The sequence below is a fragment of the Plecotus auritus genome (assembly GCF_963455305.1).
Source record: "Plecotus auritus genome assembly, chromosome: 3".
Lineage (NCBI taxonomy): Eukaryota > Metazoa > Chordata > Mammalia > Chiroptera > Vespertilionidae > Plecotus > Plecotus auritus.
In genome coordinates, this window is record NC_137772.1 from 226,292,140 (window position 1) to 226,316,817 (window position 24,678).

The window sequence follows — 24,678 nt, forward strand, 5'->3', positions numbered from 1 at the left end:
GCTCGGGGAGCCGTGGTTCCTTCCCTGCTCCGCGGAGGCTGCCCCGTGGCCTCTGGGTCATTTTGACCCCACCCCCGTGGTCTTTGACAGCTTCTTGCGTGTTTGGTGTGATAAGATGTTCCAGGCTTATCTTTCTTTAAAGATTTTTAAAAAAATATTTATATATATATACATATTTTTTTTTAGAAAGAAAGGGAGAGGCAGGGAGAGATAGAAACATCGATGCGAGAGGAACATCGATTGGCTGCCTCCCGCACGCCTCCTACAGGGGATGGAGCCCACAACCCAGGCATGGGCCCTGAGCCGGAATCACCCCAGGGACACACCCCACCAACCGAGCCAGCCCCGCCAGGGCCCAGCTTCTGATGGGAAATCATGTTTCTGCGTCCAGTGAACCCCCACGGGGTGAACGGCAAGCTGATCCCGCTCCTCACACGCTCCACGTTCTCCCCGAGTCTTCATCGTCCGTGATGTTCGCGTCCAAGGGTGAAATGCAGTCGCTGCTCACCCTGTCCTGCTCACCCCGGTCTCTCGTCTCCATCCCCGGGGGCTCGTTCTCCTGGAGGTTTCGTTCAGGAAAGGTTTTGGGCCCTGGCTGGTTTGGCTCAGTGGATAGAGCGTCGGCCTGCGGACTGAAGGGTCCCAGGTTCGATTCCGGTCAAGGGCATGTACCTGGGTTGCGGGCACATCCCCAGTAGGGGGCGTGTGGGAGGCAGCTGATCGATGTTTCTCTATCATCGATGTTTCTAACTTTCTATCCCTCTCTCTTCCTCTCTGTGAAAAATCAATAAAATATATTAAATTAAAAAAAAAAAAGGAAAGGTTTTGGGAAGCAGTGACCCTGGGCAGGAACCGCTTTGCTGCAGCCTTCAACGGGGGGGTGGGGGGGTGGGGGTGGGAGTGAGAGGGTGAGGGAGTGGGGGAGGGGGGAATGGGGGGGAGGGGGGAGGGGGGAGGGGGTCGTTTTCTGTAGGACCCCTGGGCTCACATGTTCTTTCCTTGGCCATCTGGCATCTGCCTTCCGGTGCCCAGCACAGCTGCTGACGCTCCGGTGTGGTCTGGTGGTTTCCTTGTAAGTGACGTGATTTCTTTCTTTTTTATTTATTTTTTTAAATATATTTTATTGATTTTTTACAGAGAGGAAGGGAGAGGGAGAGAGAGCTAGAAACATCGATGAGAGAGAAACATCCATCAGCTGCCTCCTGCACACCTCCTACTGGGGATGTGCTCACAACCCAGGTACATGCCCTTGACTGGACTCGAACCCGGGACCCTTGAGTCCGCAGGCCGACGCTCTATCCACCGAGCCAAACCGGTTTCGGCAAGTGATGTGATTTCTGTAACCAGGGCGTCCACAGGACATTCATCTCTTTTCCTTTCAAGTTTCCTCGTTTCCCCGCTCCGTCCGGCCGCGTGCCAGCCCGGGCCAGGTTCCCCCCTGCGGGGCGTGTTCTTCCATGAAGGGACTCCAGGCTGCTCTGAAATTGTGTTTTAAAGCCCAGGAGCCTCGGGGTGTGCCCCGCGGTGTGTCTCCCACAGCTCCGCCCCAGCGCAGGCCCTTCGATCTCAGTCCTTTGTGAGGAACGAGCCTCCGTCCGTCCTCTCTCCCTGTGCCCTTCAGGCCCGACTTCGCCCGGAGATGGGTTTTGCTTTCATCTCTGGCTCCTCCCGGCCCCTCCACGCGGGCGCGCATGGCCTTTCCCTCCCAGCGTCTGTGTTCTGAGGGTTTCTAATTCTGAGCGATGTTGCCCTTTCATGATTCCCATCATCGTCCCAATGCGTTGGCCGCTGGCGTTCCTGCGTTGGGTAGGCAAGTCCGTCGGGCGCACTGTCGCGTCCCGGGGCGGGCTGTCCACCTCCTCGGGCCACCGCCACATGTGGCTGCTTAGGTCTGAGTTAATTAACGTGGGGCAATCAGCCCTGGCCGGTGTGGCTCAGTGGATAGAGCCTCGGCTGCGGGCTGAAGGGTCCCGGGTTTGATTCCCAGTCAGGGCACATGCGTGCAGGAGGCAGCTGATGGATGATTCTCTCTCATCATTGATATTTCTATTTCTCCCTCTCCCTTCCTCTCTGAAATCAATAAAAATATTTTTAACGAGATAAAAGGAAACAATCGCAAGCTCAGGGTCTCATTCCCACCAACCACATTTCAAGTGCTCACAACCATGTGTGGCTACTGCATTGGGATGTGCAGATAGAGGGTATGTCCATCATTCTAGAACGTTCTATTGGACAGAGCTGGTCCATAGGGTCACAATTCTCTTTTATAAAAAATATTTTTTATTGATTTGAGAGAGATAGAAACATCAATGATGAGAGAGAATCATGGGTCGGCTGCCTCCTGCACGCCCCCCCCCACCCCCCCGCACTGGGGATTGAGCCTGCAACTCGGGCATGTGCCCTTGACCAGGAATCAAACCCGGGACCCTTCAGTCTGCAGGCCGACACTCTATCCACTGAGCCACACCGGCCAGGGCTTACTCTCTTTTTCTATCATAACTTGTGTATAGAGTCCTCCAGCTTGCTCTGCTACAATCCCTCTAGCCCGCACTGCCCCCCCCCAATACACACACACACACACACACACTGGCCACCTCTGCTCACAGCCCCTTCATCCCTAACCCCCCTCGCCCACCCAGTCTCAGGGGCCCAAGGACACAGAGGGCTGTTCCCACCACCAGCACCTCCTCCCTCTGGCCTGAGCCAGGCCCCCAGACTGGGGCCCACACTCCCCTGCTCCCCCAGCCCCACTGACCACTTGCGCAGGCGAATTACAAGCAGCTTCTGCCCCACCATGAAGTCACTGAGGGCCAGGCCTGACTGCAGCCGCCTCTGCGTGGTTGTGGCCCGAATGAGGGGCCAGAAGGAAGGAGGTCCCCGACCACCACCCTGCAAAGTAGGGAAACTGGAAGGGCTCAGCAAGGTCACGCAGCAGATAAGACCCAGAGCCTGGATCCAGGCTAGCGGAGGCCAGGTCCCTGTGCCCTCCCCAGGGGAGCAGAGGCAGGACGTCTAAAGAGGGGGGCCCTGCCCACGTGGCCCCAAGTGGTGCCCGCACTGGCCAGCGGTGGCAGGAAGATCGGGCAGGGGCTAGAGCAGGGGTGGGCAAACTTTTTGACTCGAGGGCCACAATGGGTTCTTAAACTGGACCGGAGGGCCGGAACAAAAGCATGGATGGAGTGTTTGCGTGAACTAATATAAATTCAAAGTAAACATCATTACATAAAAGTGTACGGTCTTTTTTTTTTATTTCAATGGTTTTATTCATTTCAAACATTTTAACAAGAAGAATGTAAACACTAATTATTATAATTTGAAACTTCAAAAAATGGAGGAATCATAGCACAATAACATACCTTCTATTGAAGATGGCAAAGGCAAAATAAAATTGCCTAACAAAGGAAAGGTACAAAAGCCTTTCAAATGAAACTTAAATATAATAAAATAATTTAAAACTAAAACAAATAGAAAAGAACAAAATGTGTAAACAGTAAATTAAACATTTTCTTTAGTGCAACTTCCAAATGATGCCCGGGACGTAGATGTAGACGGCAATGTAGACTGGGTTGAAAGGTTTTTGGTCTTTAAAACATCAACTTCAGTGGGAACAGTGTTGTTGGTCTCCTTTTTAGCTAATGCTCTGATACTGTGCTCTCCAGGGGCGTGTCTCCCTACATCACCACGATAAGGTGTCTACCCATTCCCAGGGTGATGTTGGGGGACGCGTCCGCGGGCATTCCAAGGAGCCTCTGGAAGATGGAGAGGGTGTTCCTTCTACTGAATGGGGATATAAATCCGCCCACTCAGAAGAAGGAGCTGCAGCCGGGTTTCCTGACGTTGCCATGTTAACACTGCTGCTGGTGAAGGAGCGGAGGAGAGAGCAAGAGAACCCTCCGCTCTTTCGGCTCCGCGGGCCGGGCCGGATAGAACAGCAGGGGCCGGGCCATAGTTTGCCCATGGCTGGACTAGAGGCTGGGCAAAGTCTCCAATGGGCGGGCCCAGGGAGCAGGGCGCCGGCCCCTGCACTTCAGCCTGTGGCCACGAGGTGGCGCACTGCGTTAGGCTCAGAAGCCAGAACAGAGCGTTGGTGGGGCAAGCCCCTGCCCCAGGCCTGCAGGCTGGGGGGCGCGCTCTGCCGCCTCCGCCTCCCTGGGGCCCCCGAGCCCAGCTGAGGAGCCCCCACTCCGCCCGGAGCACAGCCTCCCTCCGACCACAGCCGGGAAGCCCTGCAGGCCATGCCTCCTCCACCGGGCGGCCTCACTGTTCCACCTCACCCTTTGGGAGAAGCCGGACCTGGAGAGATGGCATGAGGTTGGGGAACTTCCCGATGGGATGGCACTTTATGAATTTATTTTTAAAACATGTGTATTGATGTCAGAGAGGAAGGGAGAGGGAGAGGGAGAGAGAGAGAAACATCTGTGACGAGAGAGAATCATGGATCGGCTGCCTCCCGCACGCCCCGCACTGGGGACCAAGCCCGCAATCCGGGCATGTGGCCCAACGGGAAAAGAAACCATTTCCTCCTCGCTCACAGGTCCACGCTCAACCCCTGAGCCACGCCGGCAGGGCCTGATGGCATTTTAAAGTCCAGGAAACATGGGAATGATGTTTCTGGGCTCATCCGGCCACTCAGCAGAAGTGTGCCTACTATGTGCAAGCCCCTCTCCCAGGTGCTGAAGTGCAAACGCGCTGATTTACACAGAATAGAGGACTAGCCGCCTCCAGCCCCTTGGCCGCAGGCAGCCCTGACCCTGCCAGGCCTCCCCTACCAGCTGTGCCCACCTCCTCGGTGGGAACCACGCGGGCCTTGGTAGAGACCACAGCCCCAGCCTAGCGGTGGGCACCTCACATCTTCACTTTACAGACCCGGAAACCAAGGCTCAGAGGGTCAGGTGGGGCGGCCAAAGGTGGAAGGAGCCTGGGCCAGCGGCTGGTGGGGAGGGAGCAGGTCCCTGGGGTGGCTGAGGGCTGTGGCTGGTGCAGGATCCAAGGTGGGGCCACCGCTCTGAGGCCGGGGTCCAAGCCCAAAGGGGGGGGATGGCTGGGGGGCAGTGGCAAGAGGAGGAACAAAGTGAGGCTGTGGCTCAGGGCCGGGCTGGACGAGGGCGCCCCATTGGCCGCGGGGCCTGGCTGGGAGGGCCTGCGGGCAGGCCAGCTCCTCTGAAACAGTCCAGGGTGGACAGAACTGCCCGTGGGAGCTCAGAGGAAAGGGGCAGTCTGGGCAGGCTTCCTGGAAGAGGTGTGCCTGAAAAGAGCAGAATGTGGTGAGACGGACCTTAGCTGGTTTGGCTCAGTGGATGGAGCGTCGGCCTGTGGACTGAAGGGTCCTGGGTTCTATTCCAGTCAGGGCATATGCCTGGGTTGTGGGCTTGATTCCTGGTGGGGGGCATGCAGGAAGCAGCCAATGGATTATTCTCTCTCATCATTGATGTTTCTCTCTCTCTCCCTCCCTCTCTGAAATCAGTAAAAATATATTTAAAAGAAGAAGAAGAAGGAGGAGGAGGAGGAGAAGGAGATGGAGAAGGAAAAGGAGAAGGAGAAGAAGAAGGAGGAGGAGGAGGAGGAGGAGGAGGAGAAGGAGAAGAAGAAAAGAAGAAGGAGGAGGAGGAGGAGGAGGAGAAGGAGAAGGAGAAGAAGGAGGAGGAGAAGGAGAAGGAGGAGGAGGAGAAAGAGAAGGAGGAGGAGGAGAAGGAGAAGAAGGAGGAGGAGGAGAAGGAGGAGGAGAAGGAGAAGAAGAAGAAAGAAGAAGGAGAAGGGGAAGGAGGAGGAGGAGAAAGAGAAGGAGGAGGAGGAGAAGGAGAAGGAGGAGGAAGAGGAGGAAGAGGAGGAGGAGGAGGAGGAGGAGGAGAAAGCGGTGAGATGGCCAGAGGAGAGCCACTGTCCCTGGGTTTACAGACAGGGACAGTACACTGAGCACCTGCTGTGCCCTGGGCTTGGAGGCTGAGTCCAATGGGGGCCAGGGCCCAACGTCACCTGCCCTCAGGCAGAGCACGGCTGGTGGGAGGGACAGGCTTACAGACAAAGCCACCCACTGGCCTTGGTGCTGGGACGGGAGGAGTGGGGAGCCCAAGCCCGCTGGCCGGTCAGGAGGTGCCCAGCCGGAGCCAGAAGGGTGAGGGCGCACTCCAGGCGGGGCCCACGCCTGTGCAAAGGCCCTGAGGTTAGAGACGGACATCGGACACGTCCGACACGCAGCCCGGGCCGGCCCTGCGCTAGGTGCTGAGGAGCCAGCAGGACGGAAGCAGGAAGTGTCCTGCCCTGTGGAGCTGACGTGCCCGTGGGGATTCGGAAAATGCACAGAATACACTTGGCATTAAGTACGGGCTGGAAGTTTCCTACCGCCGCCATCACACATTGCCGCAAACTGCGTGGCGTGAAATAACGCACATTTCTTCTCTTCCAGCTCCGGAGGTCAGAAGTCCTGAAGTCGGGTCAGCAGGGCTGGTGCCTTCCGGACACTCTCGGGGTACAGGGGGACCCAGTTCCCATCTCTTCCAGCTTCTAGAGGCGGCGGCATTCCTTGGCTGGTGCCCCCTCCTCCGCCTCCCAGCCAGCAGGGTAGCATCTTCGGCTCCAGCTCTATCTAGCTCTCCTTGACCTCCGGTTCCACAGTTGCATCTCCTCAAATTCTGACCCTCCCGCCTCCCTCTTGTAATTCCATGGGGATCTTGACGAGGACAATGACATTGGACCCCCCTGGGAACCTAGGATAACCTCTCCATCTCTAGATCCTTAACATAATCCCATCTGCAAAGTCAGGTCAGGTAGCATAGTCACAGGGTCTGGTGAGCTGGGCATGGCATCTAGGGGACGTGACTCCATCTACCACAGTGTATGAGGAAGAAAGAGGGAGAAAGCCAGAGAGGAGAGGGGGAGAGAAGGGGGAGGCAGCCGTTTTTACGGGGAGGGTCAGGGTGGACCTCAAGGGAAAGCAGCCCCTGAGCAAAGCCCTGAGGAGGAGGAGGAGGGAGGCTGTGCAGATCCTGGAGCTGGACAGCAGGCCGCTCAGGGCCCAGCAAAGCCTGAGGCAAGAGCAGGCCAGGGGTGCCTGGGGGTGGCCCCGCAGAAGAAGGGCAGTGGGACCTGCAAGTCAGAGAAGCTGGGCAGGTGGGCGGGGCGAGGACTGTGCAGGTCCCACCTGCTTCCCCGCGGAGGAGGGGTGGGGCGAGGCGGTTCTCTGAGAACCCTGCTCACCTGCAAGCCGAGGGGTGAGCGGGGGCCTGGGGACCAGCAAGTCCCCCTGGAGATCTTGCTCTGGGTACAGTCGGAGCAAGGATCTCAGGCTGTCTGAAGGTCTCCACCCTGGCCCCCAGAGGTGCGATGGGGGCGCGGGGGACAGCAGGCCTGGGCAGGGGCTTGACCCCTGAGATCACTGACCCCCACTGGTGAGCACTGAGCTCATTCCTGAATCTGCCAAACAGATGCGTTCCCTGCGCGGGCTTCGGGCAAGGTGACAGCCGCGGGAGTGCTTGTGCGTGGCTGCGCCCGAGCCCACCCTCTGCCGAGCCAGACGCGCCAGATCGCCTGGCGGTGACCGCGAATGGCGGGCCGACAGGCTGGAGCCGCCGCGCGTGCACGTGGGTGCGACTGGCCCGGACGCACGTGGGCCACCCAAACAAAGGCTGCCCCGCGTGACCGATCTCACGCGCGCGCGCACGGAACCGCTAGGGCAAGCGCACTCCCGTTGTCCTCAGCCCGATGAGCGGGGAGGAGCGGGTGGGGCGGCGCGCGTGGTGGGGCGGCCCCTTTAAGGCGCGGGGCGGAGCCGGGCTGTGCGCGCTCGGGGGCAGGTGGCGGCGCGCGGGGTGGGGCGGCTCCTTTAAGGCGCGGCGCAGGGCGGGGCCGTGCGGCGCGGGGCGGGGCCGTGCGGCGCTCAGGGGCAGGTGGCGGCGCGGGGCGGGGCGGCGGCTGCGCAGGCCGGGCCGGGGGCGCGCAGACTCCGCGCAGCGGGACGCGAGCGCGCGACCTGGCGCCGCCGCCGCCGCCGCCTCCGCGCTCGTGGCCGGGACCCGCGGGGCCGCCTCCTCCGCGCTCCCCGGCGCCGCTGGGCTCCTGGGCGGGCGGCAGGTGCAGCGCGGCCGCGGGGCCGGCGAGGAGGTCGCCGCGACGGCAGGTGGATGAGAGGTGGCCCCGATCTCCGCTCAGGGTAAGTGGCGCGCGCGCGGACGCCCACACAGACCCGACAGACCCACGGACACGCTCCCGGCACTGGCCGGCGGGGCCGCGACCTGACGCGCTCGGCCACGTTCTCGGCGCGCCCAGAGCCCGCGGCCCTCGGAGCAGGGCCCTGCGCGGCGCGCCCCGCACACACGCCCCCGGGTCCCTGCGGGTCCTGCGGGTCCCGCACCCGGTGTCTCCTGGTCTGCGCTCCGCCAGGCCCACCAGGGAAAGAAGGACGTTGCGGGCGCGGGATCCGGGCTGGCGTGGTGTTTGAGGGGCCGAGAGTCACCGAGGCCAGACGGGGGCGTGGGCGTGGGCGCGGCGAATGTCGTCTTCCGGACCCACTCCACCCTTTGGGGGCGCAGGAGAAGAGGAGAGAGCCCCTGGGCCCTGCGACCTCTGAGACGACCCCGCCAAAAGTTTCGGGCCTTCGCCCACTCCCTGCACCCCTCTTCCTGCCCCCTCCCGCCCTTTGTTTGGGGCTCATTTGTTAGTGGGCTCTGCTGGGCCCAGTCCATGTGCAGGAGAGGAGGTGCGGTGTGGTGTGCCAGCCCCCATCCTGGGCCCTCCCCTGCCCAGAGCCGGCCCTGCACCCCTATCACGGAGAGATGGGTGGGCTGGTGCCTGCCCCCCCCTCCCCCCGCTGCAGGCTCTGTGGCGGAGGAGCAGCACCCCCCAGGGCTAGAGACCTGGTGGGGGGAACCCCTCTGGAAGCTGGATACGTCGCAGCCCTACATTTCTAGAGGCGAGGGCGATGGCATTTGGGGGGCACCTTTTGCAGCATGGGGTTCCCTCCTGGCCTTCCTCGTGTGGGTTGGAGAGGAAACCCAGAGTCTGAGCCTCTTCCGCAACCCATCAGCCGAGCCCTGGGGCTGTGGTCCCGCCGGGCCTGGCAGGGTGGCAGGGGCAGAGGCTGGGCCGGCTGCAGCTGAGGCAGGAACCTGGAGGCTGCCTGACCTTGGGCAAGAAGGCATTGAATCTCCCGTGCCTCAGTTTCCCCCAGTAAACGGGAAGTGGGCTGATGAGGGGATGAGATTAGGCGATGCCGGCTCCCACGGACCGCGCACACCCCGGGGCAGAGGTCAGACACCCGGGCTAGGCTAGCAATGCCCTTTGCCCCCGGCGGCCATTCTCTCCCTGGCTCTGCTCCTGTGTCCTAGGCCCGCCTGGGGACTCGCAGCCGGTGGGGTGAGTGTTCCGGTTATGCCCCTGCTCATGCCTCACGGTTGATAGCGGGGACACCTCGGATCGGATCCTCATGAAACCTGCCCCCCCCTTCCTGCCGCAGCCCCTCTGAACACCCTTTGCCTGGCCCAGCTGAGGGCTCCTGCCTAGGAAGCTGATTCTCATGCAGCAGGTGTGAGCTGGGGCCAGGGCTGCGCCCCCCTGCCTCCCCGCCCCCCCCTCCCCAGTGTGGACAGTGCTGGACTCATGGTGGGGGTTGCCGGCTTGGACCTGCAGACTGGGGGTAGCGGTCCCCGGGACCTCTAGCTGGGTGCCGCCCCTTCTCTGCCCTCTTTCCTCGGAGCCGCCCTGGCCGATGGGCTGAGGGAGGTGGCGTCCCAGCGGTGCAGCCTGGGCCCAGGCAGGGCCTGGCCCCGCGTCTGCCAGCTCACACGCAGAAAAGCGGGTCCTGGGAACAGGGGCGCTCTCTGGGTTGTAGTCGGCTCGGCCCGGCAGTGGTGTAGTGTATCTCACCAGCGCGGGCGGGCCTGTCTCCCCACGGCCGGCCTGCCAGGCCCCCGCCACGCACTCCGCTTACCTGCGAGCCAGTCCCCAAGTGGGTGTCAGGAGATGAATCGGGGGCCCGCTCCCGTGACCTCCACCTTCCTCCCTCTCCCTGGGGCTCAGTTCACCAGCCAGACGCCAGGAGGAGGTGGGAGGGTTCCCCGAATCAGGTTTATGTGTGTGATAGGGGAGAGGGGAGAAGGGGAGGGGAGGGGAGGGGAGGGGAGGGGAGGGGAGGGGAGGGGAGGGGAGAGGAGGGGAGAGGAGAGTGACTGGGGCTCAGTTCACCAGCCAGACGCCAGGAGGAGGTGGGAGGGTTCCCCGAATCAGGTTTATGTGTGATAGGAGGGGAGAGGGGAGAAGGGGAGGGGAGAGGAGGGGAGAGGAGGGGAGAGGGGGGGAGGGGAGGAGGGGAGGGGAGAGGAGGGGAGAGGAGAGGAGGGGAGAAGGGGAGAGGAGAGGAGGGGAGAGGGGAGAGGAGAGTGACTGGGGCTCAGTTCACCAGCCAGACGCCAGGAGGAGGTGGGAGGGTTCCCCGAATCAGGTTTATGTGTGATAGGAGGGGAGAGGGGGGGAGGGGAGGGGAGGGGAGAAGGGGAGGGGAGAGGAGAGTGGCTGGGGCTCAGGGAAGGGAACTGTTATTAGATCCCATGCCAGTGGCCAGGGGGGCTGCGGCCAGAAGCCCCTTCTCTCTGTGACGGAGCATCTGAGCGAGGCCGCCGTGTGACAGCCAGCCGCTCCCGACCCAGAGCGCGCCTGGATGGGACCCGTGTCATCAGAGGAAGGAGGGGGCTCCCTGGCGTTTCCATGGTGCGACCCTGTTGTTGGCTGTGCCATGGGCGCCTGGCATCTCATGGGCCCCCGGGAGCCCCTCCCAGCTCCCCACGCTCCGTGGTTTGGGAGTTCCCTGTGGACGCCCATCCGCCCGAGCTCTGAGGGAAGGGGGTTCCCGTCCTGTAGGGGCCGGCTCCAGCCAGCTGCTGTTTTGCAGGGGGACAGGGTTGGGGGGCAGCTACCCTCCTTGGGGAGCTAGGCCAGTTTCCCCTGCTGTGGCCTCTGGCCCCCCATCCTGGTGCTTGGCTCTCTGCGTGTCAGGAGGGGGGCTCCTGCCCGGTGGCTGCTGTGGGACCTGCGTGATCGTGGAGGCCCAGGCCCAGGCGACCCCCCTCAGTGTCTGCTCCTCCCCCAGGCGGGGCCCAGCCTGGCCCTCTGTCCAGTACAGCAGGCCACTGTGTCAGGAGCTGGCCGTGTGCCCCCCCGCCCTGCTGGGCCGCCGCGTTGGGGGTGGCAGAGCCCCCTGCACGGAAAGACGTGAAAGCGAGTCGGGGAGAAAGGCGTTGGCCTGAGGAGTGAGGGGCCACAGGTCCTTGCCGGGGCCAGCCGGGCCGGACTCGGTGTCTTCGGGAAGCTGCCAGGCGAATGTGGCCTCAGGTGGCGTCGGAAGGCCTCTGCGTTGGGGCGGCTGAGAGCTGGCGGGGGCCCTTGGGTGCCGCGGGGGGTGTAGGCCTGTCGGTGGCATGGCCGTGGGACCTCTCCTGGGGTCTGTATCCTGGGCAGAGTCCAGGGAACAGCCTTGTAGAGGAGTTCAAGGCCTCACAGTCCGGCCTGTGGGGCTGGGCGGAGGCCTGTGGCCCTGAAGGGGATTGGAGCGGAGTGGCTGAGGTGCCACCCATGCCCGGTGTGGGCAGCCCGGTCCCTGCTTGGAGCCGGTGAACTTGAGAACGTCCACGCAGGACACCCAGGCTGGCCGCTCTGACCGTGGGCTCCTGCAGACAGGGGTGGGGCGGGGGGGGAGGGCAGGGGAGCAAGGTTCCCTAATCAGAGACCTTTGGTGTCTGCATGTGGCCGTGGCTGGTGCACAGGGGCTGGGCGGAGACGCGGGGCCGTAACTCACCCCAATGACAGTCGCCACCTGAGGGCTGGTGTGTGGCATTTGAGTTGTAACCAGGATTGGACTATGCTTAGGCCTGTGATTGAAGTCCCTGGGGTTCCAGCAGAAGACGGGGGGTGTTGGCCTCGTGAAAAAGCTAGGAACAGCCCCAGAAACCGTGCCACGGCCTGGACCCCGTGCTGCGGTCCCCCACACTGTCCTCCGTGGTCCTCCTGGCGCACACCTCCACCCCATCCTACGGTTGGAGGAACTGAGGCGCAGGGAGCCGGGCGGCCTGCCCGAGGCCCGGCTGGGGAAGCGGCAGAGCAGGCTTGGAACGTGGGTGGTGTGGCTCCGAAGGCTGGGCCACCTCCCAGCAATCCCCAGCGCAGTTCAGTTTCTGGGGTTCGTGAAAAGAAGTCTAAGTGAACCGAAAGTCACAACAAGAAGTGTCTCTGCTTTCACACACGCACGGCCTGGCTCGGGGCTGAGCATCGACCTGTGAACCAGGAGGTCAGGGTTCGATTCCCGGTCAGGGCACAGGCCCAGGTTTCGGGCTCCATCCCCAGTTGGGGGCGTGCAGGAGGCAGCTGACCCATGATTCTCCCTCACATCGATGTTTCTCTCTCTCTCCCTCTCTCTCTCTGAAACCAATAAAAACGTATTTTTACTGAAATCAATAAAAACAAACAATGAACCACACCAGCGCCAGCAGCGGGCCAGCCGGGCGTACGGCCACCGACTGATGTGACTGCGTTTGCAGCAGCCAGAGGTGGGGCTCCTTTAGCTTCGCCTCCCGGATGGGGAGCCCGGCCCAGGGACGTGGGGTAACCAGCTGGCGAGAGGCAGGGCCGGGTTTGAACCTCGTGGTCTCAATGTGGCGCCGTGTGCAGGGGTGTGTGTGCAGGGGTGTGTGTGCAGGAGTGTGTGTGCAGGGGTGTGTGTGCAGGGGTGTGTGTGCAGGGGTGTGTGTGCAGGAGTGTGTGTGCAGGGGTGTGTGTGCAGGAGTGTGTGTGCAGGGGTGTGTGTGCAGGGGTGTGTGTGCAGGGGTGTGTGTGCAGGAGTGTGTGTGCAGGGGTGTGTGTGCAGGAGTGTGTGTGCAGGGGTGTGTGTGCAGGGGTGTGTGTGCAGGGGGAGTGTGCAGGAGTGTGTGTTTAGGGGTGTGTGTGCAGGGGTGTGTGTGCAGGGGTATGTGTGCAAGGGTGTGTGTGCAGGGGTGTGTGCAGGCGTGTGTGTGCAGGGGTGTGTGTGCAGGGTGTGTGTGTGCAGGGGGTGTGTGTGCAGGGGTGTGTGCAGGGGGTGTGTGTGCAAGGGGTGTGTGCAGGTGGTATGTGCGGGGGTGTGTGCAGGGGGGTGTGTACAGGGGGTGTGTGTGCAAGGGGTGTGTGCAGGGGGGTATGTGCAGGGGTGTGTGCAGGGGTGTGTGTGCAGGGGTGTGTGTGCAGGGGTGTGTGCAAGGGTGTGTGTGCAGGGGTGTGTGTGCAGGGGTGTGTGCAAGAGTGTGTGTGCAAGGGTGTGTGTGTAGGGGGTGTGTGTAGGGGTGTGTGTGCAGGGGGTGTGTGTGCAGGGGTGTGTGTGCAGGGGTGTGTGCAGGGTGTGTGTGTGCAAGGGGTGAGTGCAGGGGTGTGTGTGCAGGGGGTATGTGCGGGGGTGTGTGCAGGGGTGTGTGTACAGGGGGTGTGTGTGCAAGGGGTGTGTGCAGGGGGGTATGTGCAGGGGTGTGTGCAGGGGTGTGTGTGCAGGGGTGTGTGTGCAGGGGGGTATGTGCAGGGGTGTGTGTGCAGGGGTGTGTGTGCAGGGGGGTATGTGCAGGGGTGTGTGCAGGGGTGTGTGTGCAGGGGGGGTATGTGCCGGGGTGTGTGTGCAGGGGTGTGTGTGCAGGGGGGTTTGCAGGGGGGTATGTGCAGGGGTGTGTGTGCAGGGGGGTATGTGCAGGGGTGTGTGTGCAGGGGGGGTGTGGGTGCCGGGGTGTGTGTGCAGGGGTGTGTGCAGGGGTGTGTGCAGGGCGGTGTGTGCAGGGGTGTGTGCAGGGCGGTATGTGCAGGGGGATGTGTGCAGGGGTGTGTGCAGGGGTGTGTGTGCAGGGGGGTGTGCAGGGGTGTTGGGGGGGGAAGGCGTGGTGCTGCTGCTGTCTCTGGGTGCACGCCTCACCTCTCCGCGAGGTTGAGCGGGGTGCCTCCTCCCAACTTGTCCCTCCTGCAGCTCAGCGCCCTGTAAACAGGGTCCTGGTCTGGAATACCCGGGGGGCGGGGGGCTGGAGGGGGGCTGTTCGGTGGCCCCGCGCCTCCCCAGGAGGGAGGCGGATGAGGGAGGTGGGGCTCCCCCATTCCCGGCACTGGCTGGTGTTGGGTGGAGCGGCCGGGTTGTCGAGGAGTGAGGGCTTCTGGGAAGATCCATGGCACTGGGCCCTGCCACGTGGCTCTCCTCGGTGAAGGGGGGAACACGTGTCCCTCAGAAATCGGGGGAAGGGCAGCTCTACCCGAACCCCTTGAGGCCACCAAACTCAGGTGAAGTTGTGGGTGGGGGAAACGAAACGCCAGGGTGCCACGGGGAGTCACAGGGGTGGGGGGCCTGGGGAGACGCTCGCCCCTCTGGCGGGTTCCCGTGTTTGGTGGAGAGGGTCCAGCTGTCTGAGCACGTGGGGCGTGGCGTGTGCCCGGCCTGTGCCCAGACCCGCCCAGGACAGAGGTGCGGCTTCCTTTCCCAGCCCTGCCCGCCCTGCCCTCTGCCCCTCATTGGTGCCTGCACCCCTGTGTCTGCCACGTCTCCGCTCCTTCCCGTGGCGGGGCGGCCTCCCGGGAGCACCCGTTTAGAGAGGTGCCTCCTCGCTGGCTGTTCCCTCCGCTTTGCTCCCAGCCCCCCTTACTGGGCCCCGCCCGGCCCAGGGCCCCGCCTGTCCTGTGGGGCACTTGTCCCCGCGACACAGGAGTGAATGGACACGCTCCCTGCAGGGACTGACCTGGAGCTCAGCCACGGCAGCAGCCACGGCAGCGGGCACCTCGCTCTGCCCTGGGTCCCCCTGCAGCCGGTCAGGCCCGGGCCCAGCAGCTTCAGGCCCTGGGAGTCCGGCGGGGGGAGCCCATGGCAGCAGAGCTGGGCTGTGGGCGGGGAGGGGCCGAGGCTGGGCCGGGGGAAGTGTGTGTGTGTGTTTTCCAGCATCTTTATTGAGGTGTCATTCATCCACCGTGCAATCTGCTCCTCGGAATTGTGCAACTCACTGACTTGTATTCTCAAATTGTGCAGGCATCGCATCGCCACCGTCTAATTTTAGAACATTTCCATCACCCCCAAAAGACACCCATGCCCTTTAGCCGTCACTCCTCCTCCTCTCCCCCACCCGGCCCCTGGCAGCCACTGACCCACTTCCTCTCCGTGGATCTGCGCTTCTGGGCATTTCACGTGAGTGAGTCCCACACGACGAGGCTTTTGGGTCTGTGTCCGCCGCTCGGCGTACGCACTGTCCTTGCGCGGCCGTGTGCAGTGGGGTGTGTGTGCCTCATCGGAGGTCTGGCCCCTCCCCTGGTACCCAGTGGCCTGGACCACCTTCTGTATGTCCAGGGGGGGCGGGGTGCTTGGCCTCACCTGCACCAGAGGTCAGAGTTCACCAGCCCCTTCTGTTGCACCATGCCGTCCAAGGACTCTGGGGGTTTACCCGCTGTGTGCAGGGACCCCTGAGCCACGGCACGGGTCCCATCTCACTTTCAGTGGCCGTTGGTGTGAGCTGTGCTCAGCCACCTCCTCCAGGGAGCCTTCCTGGCCTTTCCCCTCCCACAGGGTCGGGGCGCCTGTGCTCTGAGCTCCTGGGGGCAGGGGCCCTGCTTTCACCTGACCCTGGCTGGCCTCATGAGGACAGTGCAAGTGTGTGGGAATGAATGGTTGCAGGTGAGGGGGGTGAGGGGGTGGAGCCCCTCCCTCACCGACTGCCCCCCTATTCCTGCTTCCCTGTGTCCTCCGAGCGGAGTGCCTCCAGGGCAGGCCCGGGTGTGGCTGTGGGTGCCCCCGATCGATGCTCAGAGAGCTGCTGAGGAGCCTGAACCCCTCCTGCCGGCCCCGCCCCCCACCTTGCTGGGTAGCTTGCTGGTTTGTTTATTTATTTATGTAAATGTATTTTATTGATGTCAGAGAGGAAGAGGGAAGGAGAGAGAGATGGAAACATCAATGAAGCCCTGGTTGGTGTGGCTCAGTGGATAGAGCATCGGCCTGCGGACGGAAGGGTCCCAGGTTTGATTCCCGGTCAGGGCACATGCCCGGGTTGCGGGCTCAGTCCCCAGTAGGGGGCGTGCAGGAGGCAGCCGATCCATGATTCGCTCTCATCCTTGCTGTTTCTATCTCTCTCCCCCTCTCCCTTCCTCTCTGAAATCAATAAAATATATTTAAAAAAAAAAAAAAAAACACATCAACGATGAGAGAGAATCATTGACCCGCTGCTTCCCGTTGGCTGGGCAATGCTGTTTGTTTGTTTTTAAATAGACGATTAGACTGCTTTTTAGAACAATATTACTCGGTTTACAGAAAAATTACAAATACTGTATAGTTTCCATACACCCCCCCGCCCCCCGTTCTCCGGTTACTAACATTGCACCTCCGTGCGGAACGTGGTCAGTGAGTGAACCAAGAGGACGTTCCCTTAGATCCCTTACTTTCCACCCGCTGTGCCCTTTTCTCTCCCGGGAGCCTCTGGGCGGGGGCGTTTCCCGGCTTTTCTGTTTTGATGACCTTGGCTCCTGAGCAGTTCTCGGTACATCGCGGGCCCCTCTCCGGGGGGATGCATTTGGACCGTTGGAATTCGTCTGTTGGAATTGGGATGTTTTTCTCAGGGTTGGACTGGGGTCATGGGTTTGGGAGGACACAGAGGTGAAGCCCCTTCTCATCACATCCTGTCAACACGACTGACCCCTGTGACCTTGACCTTGCCTCCTGGCTGAGGCCTGTCCGGCAGGCTTCTCCACTGGGGGCCTCGCCGCTGTCCACAGTGTCCTCTTGGGAGGAAGGTCAGCATGCACGGCCCAAATTAAAGGGGGGTGCGGGGAGCCCCGTCGGTGCGGCTCAGCGGTTGAATGTCCACACCTAGGAACCAGGAGGTCACAGTTCAATTCCCGGTCAGGGCACAGGCCCGGGTGGCGGGCTTGATCCCCAGTGTGGGGCGTGCGGGAGGCAGCCGATCCAGGATTCTCTCTCATCATGGATGTTTCTATTTCTCTCTTCCTCTCCCCTGCCTCTCTGGAAAAAAACAAAACAGAACACCATAGAAAAGGCCAAATTAAAGGGGCGGGAGCTGCATTCCGCCTCCTGAGGGCGGAGCATCCATCAGAATAACTCGGAATTCTGCATGGAGGCTTTTCTCTCCCCCCTTCCCTAGCTCCGTTGCTGCGTACATCCGTGTGGACTCGGATGCTTCGGGCCGTGACGTGGCCCCGCGTACATCCGTGTGGACTCGGATGCTTCGGGCCGTGACGTGGCCCCGCGTACATCCGTGTGGACTCGGATGCTTCGGGCCGTGACGTGGCCCCACGGTGTTTGTTGTCACCTTGTCCCGGCGGTGGCCATCGGGCCCTCCAGCTGCCACACGCTCCGTCATGGTGGGGTGACAGGAGCCTGGCCTCGCTGTCTGGCCTGCAGGTGCCCCAGCCTCACCTGCGTGTCTCCTGCTGCGCCCACAACCAGCCGGTGTCCGGGGCCGGCTCCTTCGCGGACAGAGCGGGTTTAGGAGCCAGCTCCGGGCGCGGGGCATGATCTCCCTGCGGGCAGCTCAGTGACAGGACGGGACACACGTCTGTAGCAGCTTCCGTGGGAGTGTTTTCGCCCCGGGGATGTGGTCACCGCCGAATCTTTACCTCGGGGGTCCTCTGCCCCCCTCCTTCCTGATCAGTCACGGCCCCTGACTGCGGGGAGACCGGCTCCCCCATTTGCATCCACTTCATTGCTCAGTTCCAGTGTGGCCGCTGCCCGGGGTCAGGGTAGGCGTCCCGGCAAGGGAAGTGGCTGCGTGGGCCAGAGTGCGGCACCCACGGGCAGTGCCTTCTGCCCCTCTGGGAGCACAGGGGAGGGGGGTGGGGGAGGGGGGTGGCGGGTCCCCTGCACGGCCCTGCAGAGGCTGGGCCACCACCTCCCTGAGCAGCCCGGCCTACAGGGAGAGGCAAAGAGGATAACGGGGTCCCCGCTGAGCCTGGCAGCCGGTCTGTGGGGGACGGGCACACACTGGGCGTCCTTTGAAACCTGAAAGGGGCGCTGACTGTGAACACCCTGGAGGCCTGGCCGGCGAAAGGCTGCAGGGGCCCTCGGGAGCTGACACTCCACAGACTTGGGTCCTGCCGGGGCCTCCCCGCTCCGCCTCGGAATTTGCGCCGTTGGGTGGCGTGGCCTTTGAAGGAAGAGTGTCCACCTGCGCGTGGCCGTGCAGAGCGCGTGGCCGTGGCCGTGGCCGTGCAGAGCGCGTGGCCGTGGCCGTGCAGAGCGCAGCAGGGCACCGAGCCCGCCTTGCGTCCTGGGGCGGGGAGAGCTGGGCGAGTCCCACACTCTCTTCGCACCTCCTCGTGGGCTCCCGCTTTCTGCCGGCCCTGTTGGCAGGGAGAGGTGCAGACTTTGAGCAGGGGTGACGGGAGGGCAGGGGGGAGGGGCGGGCACCAGGCCCAGAGAGGCCTCAGCCCCCCCCACACACACACTCCGGGACCCGTCCTGGCTGGTGGGGTCTGCTTCTCCCTGGAGGCCCGGCCAGCGTGCGCCCACACCTCTGCTGCGGCCTGGCCAGGCTCCAGCCATGTCGGGGTCCCCTGGGGCGTGTGGCTGGCCGTTCTCTCTGCTGTGGGGCCGGGGCCTGAGGAGGGGTCTGAGGAAGCGGGCGGAGCCGGCGAGTGGGCTGTGCTGGACTAGCAGCCGCCCTGGGAGCGAGGCCGCGGCCGATGCTGGCCAGCCTGCTGCGGTCCTGCTGCGCTCACCCGCTCCCCTCCCCCGCTGGGTGCGCCCACGACCTTGCCGGGCCACACCGCCATCCTGCTGCCTTCTGGGTTGGGTGTGTGCTCCCGTAGGTCCCCCGTGATGGGCACAGGCGGCTGTGGGCGATGCTGGCCTGAGACACGTCCCTTCTCGGTGTCACGCTCCGGGGTGACTGGAATCGTTTCTGGGGTCCCAGCTACCCGGGCAGCTGCTTGGTGCCCGCTGCACCTCCAGGGTGAGCCTGGCCTGGCCTGACGGAGGGCACTCGGGGTGGCAGAGACGGGCAGACGCCAGCCTTTCCCCACCGCTGGGCAGTGACTGTCCGAAGCAACTCGGGTCGTTACGAGAACACTCGAACCCTCCGTGTCCCAAGCCCGGTCTCACTTGGGAAGCGCAGATGGGACTGACTGGCCGTGGGGCCGCCACGCAGTCCGTGGTCCGAGGGCTGTCCCTGTGCCCCGGGCGCTGCCGAGAAGGCGGTGGGGTGCTGCGTCCTGGCAGTGGGACTGGAGTTCACGGGTGTGGGTGGGGCGGGGCGGGAGGAGGGGGACCCTGCCCGTGGCTCTGGCGCTCGGCGTGCTCCCCCTGCAGGACCGGTGGGCATGTCTCGGCCGTGCTGGCTCCGGTGCCCAGGGCTGCCTTCTGTGCCATCCAGAGCGGGTCAGAGACAGACGGGGGCTGGGCGGGCTGTGGCCTGTGCTGCCTGCCGGCGGGGAGCGTCGGTGGTGGCCGCCTGCCCGGCCCCTTCCCGTTGGGAGTGCACTCGGCAGGCATGCCGAGCCCCTCGGGACCAGGGAGAAAAGCCCTATTTTGTTCGCCAGCCGCTGCTTAAGGGTGCAGGGAGAGCCCTGGCCGGCGCTCAGTGGTTAGCGCAGCGGCCCTGGCACCAGTGGTCACAGGTGCGATTCCCGGTCAAGGGCATGTAACCTGGGTTGTATGGGAGGCGACCAATGGATGTGTCTCTCTCCCCTCCCCCCTCCCTCCCTCCCTTCCAGTCTTTAAAACACCAATTGGAAAAATATCCTGGGGTGAGGACTAAAATAAAATTAAAGAATGCAGGGAGAGATGTGGAGCACGCCCGAGGGAGGTCATCCATTGCTGGGTGTGAGCACCTAAGGGTGTGGGTGGGTGTGGGTGGGTGTGGGTGGGTGTGAGCATCTAAGGGTGTGGGTGGGTGTGGGTGTGTGTGGGTGGGTGTGAGCATCTAAGGGTGTGGGTGGGTGTGGTTGTGTGTGGGTGGGTGTGAGCATCTAAGGGTGTGGGTGGGTGTGGGTGGGTGTGGGTGGGTGTGGGTGTGGGTGGGTATGGGTGGGTGTGGGTGTGTGTGGGTGGGTGTGTGTGGGTGTGGGTGTGGGTGTGAGCATCTAAGGGTGTGGGTGGGTGTGGGTGGGTGTGAGCATCTAAGGGTGTGGGTGGGTGTGGGTGGGTGTGGGTGGGTGGGTGGGTGTGGGTGTGGGTGGGTGTGGGTGGGTGTGGGTGGGTATGGGTGGGTGTGGGTGTGGGTGTGGGTGGGTGTGGGTGGGTGTGAGCATCTAAGGGTGTGGGTGGGTGTGGGTGGGTGTGAGCATCTAAGGGTGTGGGTGGGTGTGGGTGGGGGTGGGTGTGGGTGGGTGGGGGTGGGTGTGAGCATCTAAGGGTGTGGGTGGGTGTGGGTGGGTGTGGGTGGGTGTGGGTGGGTGTGGGTGGGGTGGGTGTGAGCATCTAAGGGTGTGGGTGGGTGTGGGTATGGGTGGGTGTGGGTGGGTGTGGGTGGGTGTGGGTGGGTGTGGGTGGGTATGGGTGGGTGTGGGTGGGTGTGGGTGTGGGTGGGTGTGGGTGGGTGTGGGTGGGTGGGTGGGTGTGGGTGTGTGTGGGTGTGTGTGTGGGTGGGTGTGTGTGTGGGTGTGGGTGGGTGTGGGTGTGGGTGGGTGGGTGTGGGTGTGGGTGGGTGTGGGTGTGGACCCGAAGGAGCTGGACCTGGAGGCGGGACTTCAGGGAGTGAGGTGCCCGTGGCCGTGGCCGTCCTGGTCCTTGGAGCCCAGCCTGCGTGCCGCCGGTGGACCTGGCCGCGGCGAGAGGAAGTGACCTATGAGTCAGCTGCCAGAGAGCCCAGGCATGCCCGGCGGGCGGAGCTGCGGGCAGGATGGGAGTGCGGACAGCGAGGGACCCAGGGGGCCGGCCCCCTGCCGCCCCCTGCCCGGCACCCTGTGTCCGGGAGTCGCGCCCTGCTGGGAGGGCCCGTCTGGAGGGGCCTAGGTGGCCTGGCAGGGCTCTCCCCGGGCTGCCCGCGTGCCGCCTTCTGAGCTGTGACTCGCCGAGTGGCCAGGCCCTGGCGATGAGCCTGCAGCCCCAGCTGCTGCCGGGACAGGGTGCCCGGTGAGGGGGCAGGGAGCAGGCCCGGGAAGCACCCTCACCTGACAGGTGAGCGGCACGGGGGAGGGCGGGCCGCTGGGAAGTCACTGGACGGGGCAGCGTCCAGGGGAGGTGCCGGGCGCCTGCAGGTTGGTCTGCTCCACCTCCCGGCGCGGCGGCCTGGCTGGCTCTCAGCGGAGGGTCTGGGCCGAGCGGAGGCGGGAGGAGGGAGACACGGGCCTGGCCAGAGCTCCCTCTCAGCCCCCTGCCCTCCTGCAGTCCCATGGCCCCGCGCTGGGAGAACGGACCACCTGAAGATGAGCCCTGGGTGTCGGGGACCCCGTCTTACGTGGTCCAAGGGTGGACAGCACGGTGCGGGCGAGGCTGGTTAGGGCTCCGAGGCTGCCCAGGGAAAGGGTGATTGCGCATTGTGGGTGTCTGAACACCGACCGCAGGCCAGGGGACGTATGAGGGTGGCTGCCCCCCCCCCCAGGAAGGGGCCACATTGTTCCCACTTTGCAGATGAGTATGTGGTGCCTCAGAGGGCGCTAAGTGGCTGAAACAGCTGTTTTCTGGAAGGCCCGGCCCTTGGCCCTGTCCCACCGCCCACTCCTTAGGGTTTTAACGGATGGGCCCTGTCCCCTTCCCATGTGGACACCTCTCTCCTGGCCACAGTCTGCACGGGTCACGGGCCTCCCCACCCCAGCCTCTCAGAGAGGCCAGCCTGAACCACACCCGTCCTGCACCTGACCCCTTCGCCCTCCCCCAGGGCCCTCCCCACCCTCCCCCAGGGCCCTCCCCACCACCCAGCACAGGACATGTGGGACGGTCTCCCCACTAGACTGAGCTCCCTGAGGGCAGGCCTGGCCTGCGAGGCTGGGTGATTCCACAGGCCCCCCCCACTCTTGGCCACTGGTGGTCAGCAAGGCCACACCACTCTGGCGACCCAGACAGGCCTCTGGCCTCGGTTCTCCCCCGAGGCAGGGGGCTCAGGCTGGACTGGCCCACACAGCTCTGGGGTACACAGTTGCCCCTGCCCTGAGCCCGCGGGGCCTGTCCCAGGCCTTGGTCGCCGCTGTCTCTGTGTCCTCAGGATCTGCAGCACCTCGTCTCTGACAGAGAGCTGAGAAGGTGGTGGGGTGGCAGGAGAGGACCCCTTAACCCCGGGCTGGGGTTGTCACCGTGTGTGCTGGGTCAGTGGGTGTCTGGTTGCTGGTGACTGGCCTGGCTTGGGGGGCTTGGGGGGAGGGGGGACCCAGGGCTCAGAACCACGTGCCGGGTCCTGGGTGGGAGAGCAGGCAGGAAAGATTGGGAGGGAGAGCCCGGTGTCTGAGGACAGCTGAGGGGGACGAGATTTCCAGTGGGAAAGAGCAGCTGAGGAGGCTGGGGCGGGAGCCAGGTGCCCGAGCCAACAGCCGAGGCGGGGGACGGCATCCCCGAGGCAGGTGACAGTCTCGCTGTCCATCTCGGGGGGCCAGTGAGGCAGGTAACTGCTCCCCCAGCTTGTTGCCCATCTCACATCCTCTCCTCCGGCCTCCAAGAACAAACTCGGCTGCCACATCCGAAAATGGACTGTGGTTTGGGCCCCGTGTTCCTGGAGCTGAACAAGGCCGACTCTCCTGCCTGGCTCCCGGTTCCATCCCCCGGGAAGGCCTGGCCCGCTCCGCTGCTCTCCCGCCAGCCACCGCCAGGAGGGGCGGAAGGGTTCGGTGCGGGTATGGGACGCTGGGCGTTTCCGCACCTGCAGGATGGCCAGGCCGGGCCCAGGGCACCGCGGCTCCCGGAGGCGAGGGCGTTGATGCCTGTCCCCCGCCGGCGCCCCAGGGTGCCCGGCACGTGAGGCCCCACCCGGCCGACTTGGTTCACAGATCAGCCTCTGAAGTTAGGCAGCGTGTTTTGCAATTGGCCGCTTAATGGTGTGATTAGAACTAGCTGAGTGAGTTGTCTGCCTGAGTCACGGCGAGCGCGGCCTTGCCAACGCGGTCACACGCCGGGCCGGGCCGGGCTCGGTGTCTCCGGAATGTTCTCCCTGCTCCCATCAGATCGGGGAGCAGCCACGTCTCCACCGCAGGAGACTGGAGTTCAGAGCAGGGTGTCCGTCCGGAACGGAGTTCCGTGGCTCCGTCCGCGGGACCAGCGATGGGCTTTGCAGGCGCGCCGCGTCACGAAGGCGTCTCAGCCGTGCCCAGCCCACGCTCCCAGCTTCCAGGACGTGGGGTGTCGCGGTGCCACACGGGGCCGGGAGGGGGGGGGTCACACCGGCTCCTGCCTGTTGTGGCGCTTTCGCACACGGAGCCTGGCCCCGCCACGTGGCGTTTTCAAATCTTGGCGATAGAAAGAGCCTATTATGACCTATTTACAAAGTATTCCAGAATCGCACGGATGTTGTCCTAAATTCTGTAATTAGAGGAGATGAGATCTATTCCGGGATTATTTTTGTGCACAACGTAACCTAAATCAGAGCTCTCTTCTTGTATGACTTCTTAAAATGTTTTTATTGTTTTTTAGGTACAGAGGAAGAAAGAGAGAGAGACATCAATGATGAGAGAGAATCATGGGTCGGCTGCCTCCTGCATGCGCCACACTGGGGATCGAGCCTGCAACCTGGGCAGGTGCCCTGACCGGGAACGAGCTGATGACTTCCTGGTTCCTGGGTCTGTCTCTCTCTCTTTTTTTTTTTTTTTTTTAAATATATTTTATTGATTTTTTACAGAGAGGAAGGGAGAGGGATAGAGAGTTAGAAACATCGATGAGAGAGAAACATCGATCAGCTGCCTCCTGCACGCCCCCCATTGGGGATGTGCCCGCAACCAAGGTACATGCCCTTGACTGGAATCGAACCCGGGACCTTTCAGTCCGCAGGCTGACGCTCTATCCACTGAGCCAAACCGGTTTCGGCTCTGGGTCTGTCTCAATGGCTGAGCCACACCGGCTGGGCTCTCCTCGTACGTGTTTTAAAAAGAAACCGTTCTAACAAAGAGATGAGAGGAGCTGACTTACCTGTCGTGTCCTCCAGTGCCTGGCGGGGATGTGTCTGCACCCTATGGGACCTTGCTGGCCACGTGACCTGCTGACCTTTCTCGGATTCTTCCCGGGAGGCGATGGCATCCCCGCCCAGCGCTTTCTCCCTGAACCCGGCTCAGCCGGAAGGTGGCCTGGGTTTCGAGGTGAGGCACGCACAGGGGTGCCAGCGTGGCCTTAAGTGCTGAGTTTCCATAGCAGCAGTAGTGGGTTGGGGGAACTTTAAGGGGGGGGAATTGTGGGCCGAATCTTTTTCTTTTCCTTAAATCCTCACCCGAGGTTATGTTTAGAGACAGAGAAACATCCGTCAGCGGCCTCGCGTACACGCCCTGAGCGGGGATCGAACCCCAGCTTTTTTTTTTTTTTTTTTAAATATATTTTATTGATTTTTTACAGAGAGGAAGGGAGAGGGAGAGAGAGTTAGAAACATCGATGAGAGAGAGACATCCATCAGCTGCCTCCTGCACACCCCCTATTGGGGATGTGCCCGCAACCAAGGTACATGCCCTTGACCGGAATCGAACCCAGGACCACCCGGGACCCCCCAGTCCGCAGGCCGACGCTCTATCCACTGAGCCAAACCGGTTAGGGCGAACCCCAGCCTTTTGATGTATGGGGTGCCGCTCCAACCAACT

General features: G+C 63.0%; 1 protein-coding gene across 1 annotated transcript in view; it reads left to right on the forward strand.

The window, feature by feature from the left end:
• The first annotated feature begins 7,994 nt into the window (after nucleotides 1-7,994).
• GRAMD4 (GRAM domain containing 4) overlaps nucleotides 7,995-24,678 on the forward strand; it is a 61,291-nt gene continuing 44,607 nt past the window's right edge. The window contains 1 exon segment of the mRNA XM_080662637.1: nucleotides 7,995-8,146. Within this exon segment, the coding sequence (XP_080518763.1) occupies nucleotides 8,118-8,146 (29 nt within the window). The 5' untranslated portion in view covers nucleotides 7,995-8,117.